Raw genomic sequence first — 12787 nt, 5'->3', positions numbered from 1 at the left:
GGTTCCCTCTCTCTCATTCAGGACTCTCCACCTGCAGGGCGTCGGCCGCACAGACTTCTCTCTGTGGTACTCGGACATCCAGCGAGCAGCCGGCGGCAAAGGAAATGCTCTGAGGGAGCAGCAGCTGAGCAGGAACGACATCCCGATCATCGTGGACAGCTGCATCGCCTTCATCACTCAGTACGGTGAGGAAGAGAACTGAAGCTCTGAGGAGAGATATCTGTAATATGAAGCTCTGATGATAGATGTCTTTATTATGAAGCTCTGATGATAGATGTCTTTATTATGAAGCTCTGATGATAGATATCTTTATTATGAAGCTCTGATGATAGATGTCTTTATTATGAAGCTCTGATGATAGATGTCTTTATTATGAAGCTCTGATGATAGATGTCTTTATTATGAAGCTCTGATGATAGATGTCTTTATTATGAAGCTCTGATGATAGATGTCTTTATTATGAAGCTCTGATGATAGATATCTTTATGATGAAGCTCTGATGATAGATGTCTTTATTATGAAGCTCTGATGATAGATATCTTTAGTATGAAGCTCTGATGATAGATATCTTTAGTATGAAGCTCTGATGATAGATGTCTTTATTATGAAGCTCTGATGATAGATGTCTTTATTATGAAGCTCTGATGATAGATATCTTTATGATGAAGCTCTGATGATAGATGTCTTTATTATGAAGCTCTGATGATAGATGTCTTTATTATGAAGCTCTGATGATAGATGTCTTTATTATGAAGCTCTGATGATAGATGTCTTTATTATGAAGCTCTGATGATAGATATCTTTATTATGAAGCTCTGATGATAGATATCTTTAATATGAAGCTCTAATGATATGTATCTTTATTATGAAGCTCTAATGATAGATATCTTTATTATGAAGCTCTGATGATATATATCTTTAATATGAAGCTCTAATGATATGTATCTTTATTATGAAGCTCTAATGATATGTATCTTTATTATGAAGCTCTAATGATATGTATCTTTAATATGAAGCTCTGATGATAGATATCTTTAATATGAAGCTCTAATGATATGTATCTTTAATATGAAGCTCTAATGATATATATCTTTAATATGAAGCTCTGATGATAGATATCTTTAATATGAAGCTCTAATGATATGTATCTTTAATATGAAGCTCTAATGATATGTATCTTTATTATGAAGCTCTAATGATATGTATCTTTAATATGAAGCTCTGATGATAGATATCTTTATTATGAAGCTCTAATGATATATATCTTTATTATGAAGCTCTAATGCTAGATATCTTTAATATGAAGCTCTAATGATATACATCTTTAATATGAAGCTCTGATGATAGATATCTTTATTATAAAGCTCTAATGATATGTATCTTTATTATGAAGCTCTAATGATATGTATCTTTATTATGAAGCTCTAATGATATGTATCTTTAATATGAAGCTCTGATGATAGATATCTTTAATATGAAGCTCTAATGATATGTATCTTTAATATGAAGCTCTAATGATATATATCTTTAATATGAAGCTCTGATGATAGATATCTTTAATATGAAGCTCTAATGATATGTATCTTTAATATGAAGCTCTAATGATATGTATCTTTATTATGAAGCTCTAATGATATGTATCTTTAATATGAAGCTCTGATGATAGATATCTTTATTATGAAGCTCTAATGATATATATCTTTATTATGAAGCTCTAATGCTAGATATCTTTAATATGAAGCTCTAATGATATACATCTTTAATATGAAGCTCTGATGATAGATATCTTTATTATGAAGCTCTAATGATATATATCTTTAATATGAAGCTCTAATGCTAGATATCTTTAATATGAAGCTCTAATGCTAGATATCTTTAATATGAAGCTCTAATGATATATATCTTTAATATGAAGCTCTAATGATATATATCTTTATTATGAAGCTCTAATGCTAGATATCTTTAATATGAAGCTCTAATGATATATATCTTTAATATGAAGCTCTGATGATAGATATCTTTATTATGAAGCTCTAATGATATATATCTTTATTATGAAGCTCTAATGCTAGATATCTTTAATATGAAGCTCTAATGATATATATCTTTAATATGAAGCTCTAATGATATATATCTTTAATATGAAGCTCTAATGATATATATCTTTAATATGAAGCTCTAATGATAGATATCTTTATTATGAAGCTCTAATGATATATATCTTTAATATGAAGCTCGAATGATAGATATCTTTATTATGAAGCTGTAATGATGGATATCTTTGTCTTTTCTGGCCGGTCCAAAAGTACTCCTGGTTTCACAGTAAAGGTCTTCACATCCAAAAGCATTTATTGTGAAGTTCATACAAAATTCAGAAAATTAGACAAGCAGTCAGTGCCTCCACATCAACCACAGGATATGTGTTGTCCCGATCTCTGAATAACATCCATTCAAATATCATGACACAATTTCATTCAATCGACCGTAGAAGCCGAGAAGACATTATACAACATCTGAAGTCATCCTCCTGCTGCTTGGATATTCTACCAACACACTTTTTCAAAAATATTTCAAACTGCATGACCACTGATCTCTTACATATTGTAAACACATCCCTTCTCTCAGGTGTCTTCCCACAAGCCCTAAAAACTGCAGTTATTAAACCACTCCTAAAGAAGGCTAGTTTAGACTCCGCAACGATGAAAAATTAGAGGCCAATATCAAACCTCCCATTTTTGAGTAAAATAATTGAAAAAACGTTTTTTCAACAGCTGACCAACTTCTTGGCCATAAATAACTGCTTTGATGTTTTCCAGTCAGGCTTTCGACAGCACCACAGCACTGAAACTGCTCTTGTTAAGGTTTTCAACGACATCCACTTAAACATAGACAATGGCAGAAGTTCAGTCTTCGTGTTACTGGATCTCAGTGCTGCATTCGACACGGTCGACCATGCCATACTCCCAGAAAGACTAAAAATCTGGGTGGTACTCTCTGGCACAGCACTTAACTGGTTTGAATCCTACTTGAAGGGCCGAGAATACTTTGTGTCTGTAGCTGATTACACATCAGAGCTGACTAAAATGACATGTGGTGTTCCCCAAGGTTCAATACTGGGGCCTCTTCTGTTCAACATCTACATGCTTCCACTAGCTCAGATTATGGAAAACAACAAAGTGTGTTATAATTATGCAGACGACACACAAATCTACATAACTATGTCACCAGGGGACTATAATCCCATACAAGGGCTGGGTAACTGCATTGAACAAATCAACAACTGGATGTGCCAGAATGTTCTTCAATTAAACAAAGATAAAACAGAAGTAATTGTTTTTGGTACCAAGGACGAACAATTGAAAATCAGCGCTCAGCTTCAGTCACTAATGTTAAAACCCACAAACCAAGCCAGAAATCTAGGTGTAGTTATGGATTCAGACCTCAACCTGAACAGCCATATCAAGACAATTACAAAATCAGCCTCCTATCACCTGAAGAATATATCAAGGATTAGAGGATTTATGTCTCAACAGGATGTGTAAAACTTGTCCACGCATTTATCTTCAGCAGACTGGACTACTGTAACGGTGTGTTTACAGGTCTCTGTAAAAAGTCCGTCAGAAAGCTGCAGCTGATTCAGAACGCTGCAGCTCGAGTCCTCACTAAGACCAGGAGGGTGGACCACATCACTCCAGTTCTGAGGTCTTTGCACTGGCTTCCTGTCCAACAAAGAATTGACTTTAAAATCCTGCTGTTGGTTTACAAAGCACTGAATGGTTTAGGGCCAAAATACATCTCTGATCTGCTGCTACCTTATGAACCATCCCGACCCCTCAGGTCGTCTGGGACCGGTCTACTTTCTGTTCCCAGAGTCAGAACTAAACATGGAGAAGCAGCGTTCAGTTGTTCTGCTCCACATATCTGGAACAAAGTCCCAGAAAGCTGCAGGTCTGCTGAGACCCTCAGCTCATTTAAATCAGGACTGAAGACTTTTCTGTTTGCTGCTGCCTTTAATTGAACCACATTCAATTCATATATTAATCAATTTCCTGCATTTCTGCATTTTACTACTGCATTTTATTTCTTGCACTTTTTTTTAATGTTTTAATGAATGTTCTTAATTGTTTTTAAATCTCCTTTTCTTTTGCCTTATGTTTTGATGCTTTTAATGGTTTCATGTGAAGCACTTTGAATTACCTTGTTGTTGAAATGTGCTATATAAATAAACTTGCCTTGCCTTGCCTTACAGGAAGTAGCGTCAGTCTTTCTCTCCGTCTGCTCAGAAACACTGAATTGATAATAGAAACGTGAAAGAAACCCACTGTATTTAAAGTGATGTGACTCCTGGTGGTTCCTGGATCAGGTTTTAGTGACGGTCTGATCATGCTCCTCAGGTCTGGGCCACGAGGGGATCTACAGGAAGAATGGGGCTAAGTCCAGAATCAAACTCCTGATGGAAGAGTTCCGTAAAGACGCCCGAAATGTCAAACTGCGGATCGGAGACCACTTCATCGAGGATGTGACGGACGTCCTGAAGAGGTTCTTCAGGGAGGTCGACAACCCCGTCTTCATGGCCGACCTCCACCCGCTGTGGCAGGGGGCCGCCAGTGAGTCCACTTTACTTTAGACCAGGGTTCAGTCTGAGGGACTCACTACGGGACCAGAAGGTTTCAGGTGTTGATCACTGACGAGCTTCCAGATCAGTGGTCGTCTCTATAAAGACGTTCTCCAGAGGTTTCCTGTGACGGGGCTCCTTTAAAGTTCCTCAAGGTCTTCTTCTTTACCTCCTCATTGTTTAATAATCACAGTAAAATAACAATTATTTTTTATTTAAGATCGATTTAATTAAAAACGTTGTATTATCAGAAACATATGCTTAAAGTATCAAAAGTAAAAGTGCACAATGGCTCCTTTAAAGGTCTTATATTATTACAGATTGTTATGTAATTCTGTTTTATCACTAACAAAGTTCGCCAATGTGAAGCCAGTTTTAGATGCTGTGTACTACTGAGTATATTAGTGGTGTAGTACTGCTTCACATCATAGGATTATATGTACAAAGTAACAGTACGTTTGTGAGATGCAGTGGAGTGAAAGTAGAAAGTACTAGTATGCCAAAGTTGTACTGAAGTAGAGTTGTTGAGTAAATATCAACAGTATGAGCTGTAACGTACATTAAACCACACAGAACCTCATGAAGAGCTCATAAAGAGACATCGGAGGGTTTCAGACCTCAGGGTTAAAGTCGGTCCTGGTTCCGTCCTCAGAGATCCCTCAGAAGTCTCAGAGGTTGGACCGCTACAAAGAGATCATCCGGAGTCTTCCTCGAGTCAACAGGACCACGCTGGCTGCTCTCATCAGTCACCTGTACAGGTGAGCTCACACCCACACCTGCAGCTCTGGAACCAGCAGGTCTCCTCAAAATAACCGGGTCTGCTTCCTCCGCCAGAGTCCAGAAGTGTGCCGATCTGAACCAGATGTGCACCAAGAACCTGTCGCTGCTGTTCGCTCCCAGTCTGTTCCAGACCGACGGGAAAGGAGCGCACGAGGTGAAGATCGTAGAGGATCTGATCGACAACTACCTGTACGTCTTTGATGTGAGTACAACTGAGTCCGCTACAGCTCTGAGTCCGCTACAGCTCTGAGTCCGCTACAGCTCTGAGTCCGCTACAGCGCGAGTCCTCTTTATGACGTGAACCTCTGGTCCTGTTTCAGATCGATGAGGAGCATCAGACTCAGATGGAGCTTGAGATCAGCCTCATCACCACCTGGAAGGACACTCAGGTACTTCACTGCAGTCACGGTGTCAATATTAACAACTACACATAGTTAACAATAAAAACATCACGAAATAACAGATCATTTATTTTAAGGCATCAAATAAAATATTGATCCCCAGTTTCTGTGGACGGACTGCTTTCAGTTCATAGCTTTGATCGATTCTGATCAGAAAATGTCAGTAATGAACGTGTATTAAATGTAATACATCTATATTAATGACTGTATTCAGTTTGTAAGAAAGAGTATTAATAAGTTGATAATAAATCACTACTAAGCTAGTAATAAGTTAGCCATAAGTTGAAAATACATTGTATAGTTAGTTATCGATTGATAATACATTAGTGATAAGTTGATAATACATTCGTGATAAGTTGATAATAAGTTAGTGATAAGTTAGTAATAAGTTAGTGATACGTTAGTAATAAGTTAGTAATAAGTTAGTGATACGTGAGTGATAAGTTAGTGATACGTTAGTGATAGGTTAGCAATATGTTTGTGATACGTTAGTAATAAGTTAGTGATGTGTTAGTAATAAGTTAGTAATACGTTACTGATAAGTTAGTGATAGGTTAGCGATAAGTTAGTGATACGTTGGTAATAAGTTAGTGATACGTTGGTGATATGTTGGTGATACGTTGGTGATAAGTTGGTGATACGTTGGTGATACGTTAGTAATAAGTCAGTGATACGTTAGTGATACGTTAGTGATAAGTTAGTGATACGTTAGTGATACGTTAGTGATAAGTTAGTGATAAGTTAGTGATAAGTTAGTAATAAGTTAGTGATACGTTAGTAATAAGTTAGTGATACGTTAGTAATAAGTTTGTGATACGTTAGTAATAAGTTAGTGATAAGTTCGTGATAAGTTCGTGATACGTGAGTAATAAGTTAGTGATACGTTAGTGATAAGTTAGTGATAAGTTAGCAATAAGTTTGTGATATGTTGGTGATAGGTTAGTGATAAGTTTGTGATAAGTTGGTGATAAGTTGGTGATACGTTAGTGATAAGTTAGTGATAAGTTCGTGATACGTTAGTAATAAGTTTGTGATACGTTGGTAATAAGTTAGTGATAAGTTGGTGATACGTTAGTAATAAGTTAGTAATAAGTTAGTGATACATTAGTGATACGTTAGTAATAAGTTAGTGATACGTTCGTGATAAGTTTGTGATAAGTTAATGATAGGTTAGTGATAGGTTAGTGATAGGTTAGTAATAAGTTGGTGATAAGTTAGTGATAGGTTCGTGATAGGTTGGTGATAGGTTAGTAATAAGTTGGTGATAAGTTAGTAATACGTTAGTGATACGTTAGTGATAAGTTGGTGATACGTTAGTGATAAGTTAGTGATACATTAGTAATAAGGTAGTGATAAGTTCGTGATAAGTTAGTGATACGTGAGTAATAAGTTAGTGATACGTTAGTAATAAGTTAGTTATAAGTTAGTGATAGGTTAGCAATAAGTTAGTGATACGTTGGCAATAAGTTGGTGATACGTTGGTGATACGTTGGTGATACGTTAGTAATACGTTAGTGATACGTTTGTGATACGTTAGTGATACGTTAGTAATAAGTTAGTGATACGTTAGTAATACGTTAGTGATAAGTTTGTGATAAGTTAGTGATACGTGAGTAATACGTTAGTAATAAGTTAGTGATATGTTAGTAATAAGTTAGTGATACGTTAGTAATAAGTTAGTGATACGTTAGTGATAGGTTAGCAATACGTTTGTGATATGTTGGTGATAGGTTAGTGATAAGTTAGTGATACGTGAGTAATAAGTTAGTAATACGTTAGTGATACATGAGTAATAAGTTAGTAATACGTTAGTGATACGTTAGTAATAAGTTAGTAATAAGTTAGTGATACGTTAGTAATAAGTTAGTGATACGTTAGTGATAGGTTAGCAATAAGTTTGATATGTTGGTGATACGTTAGTGATACGTTAGTGATACGTTGGTAATAAGTTAGTGATAGGTTAGCAATACGTTTGTGATATGTTGGTGATAGGTTAGTGATACGTCGGTGATACGTTGGTGATACGTTCGTAATAAGTTAGTGATAAGTTGGTGATACGTTAGTAATAAGTTAGTGATACGTTTGTGATACTTTAGTAATAAGTTAGTAATAAGTTAGTGATACGTTGGTAATAAGTTAGTGATACGTTGGTGATAAGGTGGTGATACGTTAGTAATAAGTTAGTGATATGTCAGTGATACGTTAGTAATAAGTTAGTGATAAGTTGGTGATACGTTAGTGATACGTTCGTAATAAGTTAGTGATAAGTTGGTGATACGTTAGTGATAAGTTTGTGATACTTTAGTAATAAGTTAGTGATAAGTTGGTGATAAGTTGGTGATACGTTAGTAATAAGTTAGTGATAAGTTTGTGATACTTTAGTAATAAGTTAGTAATAAGTGAGTGATACGTTGGTAATAAGTTAGTGATAAGTTGGTGATAAGGTGGTGATAAGTTGGTGATAAGTTGGTAATAAGTTAGTGATAAGTTAGTGATACGTTGGTGATATGTTGGTGATAAGTTGGTGATAAGTTAGTGATAAGTTGATAATAAGTTAAAGATATGTTAAAGATATGTGAGTAATATGTTCATCATAAGTTAGAGATGTTAATAGTTGATATTAAGTAGTCAATAAGCTGATGAGTGAGTGAGCTCTGATGAGGTCTGTGTGTGCAGCTGTCTCAGGCTGGTGATCTGATCATTGAGGTCTATCTGGAGCTGAAGATACCAGACTGCTGCATCACTCTCAAAGTAAGTGTGAATATTGATTATTAAACTTATTATTAATACAGTGGTACAGCAGGAGGTGTTGGCTGATTGATGTGACCTGCAGGTGTCTCCCACCATGTGTGCTGAGGAGCTGACCAATCAGGTTCTGTTCATGAGGAACGTCCCAGCCGGAGACAAAGATGTCTGGATGACGTTTGAGGCCATTGAGAACGGACAGCTGGGTGAGACAGCAAGACATCTGTACACCCGTTTGTCTCTCTGACACACCTGAGGGGTTCACTATCAAGGTTCAGAGAGGTGGCCCGGACCAGTCGACGTGTCTGAAGGCGTCTGAAAGCGTCTTTCACTAATCAACTCCTTTATACTGTCACTCTCATCTTCGAAGCCACAAATCATTGGTCACTGGTTAGTTTGTTTTGAGGGTTGTTGGTTGCGTCAGCAGCTCAATGGAGGACAAAGCGGTTTGTCTCGTCATGTCCTCTTAGCAGGTCGGGTCTGTCTCTGTGTGATCTGGTTCAGCTCAGCCTGTTTACCTGAACAGGTCTTTCCTATTATAGTTCACTGGAGGAAGGCGAGAGAGGAAGCTGCAGCTTTACTTTCCTCTTTAAAGTCCTCTGGGGACAAATCCTTTATCTGCAGTTTGTTTATGTGAACCGACGAACAGGGCGTCGCTTTAAATGTTGCTGCACCAAGGCATTGTGGGACGGCATTATGTCCTTTCATTTGGTAAAGGATGGTCCAGTGTCTCCTACTATAAAGGAGACAGGAAAGGAAGTGTTGAAGCTCCTTTCCTAATAATTTAGAGGATTTCACCTTGTCACCACTGATTTCTCTCAAGTAGTTTAGACTTCTGCAGGTGAGTTCAGGGAGCCTGGGACATTCCACCTGACGGGTGATGATGATGATGTTATTGTTGCTGATGATGATGATGATGATGATGTTGATGTTGTTGTGTTGGTGTCAGAGCGTCCGTTACACCCCAAAGAGAGAGTCCTGGAGCAGGCTCTGCAGTGGTGCAAGATGGACGACCCGAGCTCCGCCTACCTGGTGGTGAAGCGAGTTCCTAAAGGGGACGGACTCACTATCCTCACCTGTACGTCACACACACGACACACGATACTACACGCTATACTACACACGATACAACACACTATACACTATACTACACACTATACTACACACGATACAACACACTATACACTATACTACACACTATACTACACACGATACTATACACTATACTACACACTATACTACACACTATACTACACACAATACACTATACTACACACTATACTACACACGATACAACACACTATACACTATACTACACACTATACTACACACTATACTACACACAATACACTATACTACACGCTATACTACACACGATACAACACACTATACACTATACTACACACGATACAACACACTATACACTATACTACACACTATACTACACACGATACAACACACTATACACTATACTACACACTATACTACACACGATACTATACACTATACTACACACTATACTACACACTATACTACACACAATACACTATACTACACACTATACTACACACGATACTATACACTATACACTATACTACACGCTATACTACACACGATACTACACACTATACACTATACTACACACTATACTACACACGATACTATACACTATACTACACACTATACTACACACTATACTACACACAATACACTATACTACACACTATACTACACACGATACAACACACTATACACTATACTACACACTATACACTATACTACACACTATACTACACACGATACTACACACTATACACTATACTACACACTATACTACACACGATACAACACACTATACACTATACTACACACTATACTACACACGATACTATACACTATACTACACACTATACTACACACTATACTACACACAATACACTATACTACACACTATACTACACACTATACTACACACTATACTACACACGATACTACACACTATACACTATACTACACACTATACTACACACGATACTACACACTATACACTATACTACACACTATACTACACACGATACAACACACTATACACTATACTACACACTATACTACACACGATACTATACACTATACTACACACTATACTACACACTATACTACACACAATACACTATACTACACACTATACTACACACGATACTACACACTATACACTATACTACACACTATACTACACACGATACTACACACGACACACGATACTACACGCTATACTACACACGATACAACACACTATACACTATACTACACACTATACTACACACGATACTATACACTATACTACACACTATACTACACACTATACTACACACAATACACTATACTACACACTATACTACACACGATACTACACACTATACACTATACTACACGCTATACTACACACGATACTACACACTATACTACACACTATACTACACACTATACTACACACGATACAACACACTATACACTATACTACACGCTATACTACACACGATACTACACACTATACTACACACTATACTACACACTATACTACACACTATACTACACACTATACTACACACTATACTACACACAATACACTATACTACACACTATACTACACACGATACTACACACTATACACTATACTACACACGATACTATACACTATACTACACGCTATACTACACACTATACTACACACTATACTACACACTATACTATACACTATACTACACGCTATACTACACACGATACAACACACTATACACTATACTACACACTATACTACACACTATACTATACACTATACTACACACTATACTACACACTATACTACACACAATACACTATACTACACACTATACTACACACGATACTACACACTATACACTATACTACACACTATACTACACACGATACTACACACTATACACTATACTACACACGATACTATACACTATACTACACACGATACAACACACTATACACAATACTACACACTATACTACACACGATACTACACACTATACACTATACTACACACTATACTACACACTATACACTATACTACACGCTATACTACACACGATACTACACACTATACACTATACTACACACTATACTACACACGATACTACACACTATACACTATACTACACACGATACTACACACTATACTACACACGATACAACACACTATACACTATACTACACACTATACTACACACGATACTATACACTATACACTATACTACACACTATACTACACACTATACTACACACGATACTATACACTATACACTATACTACACACTATACTACACACTATACTACACACAATACACTATACTACACACTATACTACACACGATACTACACACTATACACTATACTACACACTATACTACACACGATACTACACACTATACACTATACTACACACGATACTATACACTATACTACACACGATACAACACACTATACACTATACTACACACTATACTACACACGATACTACACACTATACACTATACTACACACGATACTATACACTATACTACACACGATACAACACACTATACACTATACTACACACTATACTACACACGATACTACACACTATACACTATACTACACACTATACTACACACGATACAACACACTATACACTATACTACACACTATACTACACACGATACTACACACTATACACTATACTACACACGATACTACACACTATACACTATACTACACACTATACTACACACAATACTACACACTATACACTATACTACACACTATACACTATACTACACACGATACTACACACTATACACTATACTACACACTATACACTATACTACACACGATACTACACACTATACACTATACTACACACTATACTACACACGATACAACACACTATACACTATACTACACACTATACTACACACGATACTACACACTATACACTATACTACACACGATACTACACACTATACACTATACTACACACTATACTACACACGATACTACACACTATACACTATACTACACACTATACTACACACGATACAACACACTATACACTATACTACACACTATACACTATACTACACACGATACTACACACTATACACTATACTACACACTATACACTATACTACACACGATACTACACACTATACACTATACTACACACTATACTACACACGAT

At 36.5% G+C, this 12787-nt stretch overlaps 1 protein-coding gene across 1 annotated transcript in view; it reads left to right on the top strand.

The window, feature by feature from the left end:
* arap3 (ArfGAP with RhoGAP domain, ankyrin repeat and PH domain 3) overlaps positions 1-12787 on the top strand; it is a gene marked incomplete at its 3' end in the record, with an annotated part of 49140 nt that overhangs the window by 18654 nt on the left and 17699 nt on the right. Inside the window, exons 21-28 of the mRNA XM_079269246.1 lie at positions 22-185; positions 4395-4607; positions 5268-5373; positions 5450-5597; positions 5716-5784; positions 8473-8547; positions 8630-8747; positions 9491-9619. Of these exons, the coding sequence (XP_079125372.1) occupies positions 22-185; positions 4395-4607; positions 5268-5373; positions 5450-5597; positions 5716-5784; positions 8473-8547; positions 8630-8747; positions 9491-9619 (1022 nt within the window). The remainder of the gene's footprint in view (positions 1-21; positions 186-4394; positions 4608-5267; positions 5374-5449; positions 5598-5715; positions 5785-8472; positions 8548-8629; positions 8748-9490; positions 9620-12787) is intronic.

The sequence above is a fragment of the Melanostigma gelatinosum genome (genome assembly GCF_949748355.1).
Source record: "Melanostigma gelatinosum genome assembly, chromosome: 5".
Taxonomy (NCBI): Eukaryota; Metazoa; Chordata; class Actinopteri; order Perciformes; family Zoarcidae; genus Melanostigma; species Melanostigma gelatinosum.
Note: the sequence above shows the minus strand (reverse complement) of the source record. Positions and strands in the feature narration are given on the sequence as shown.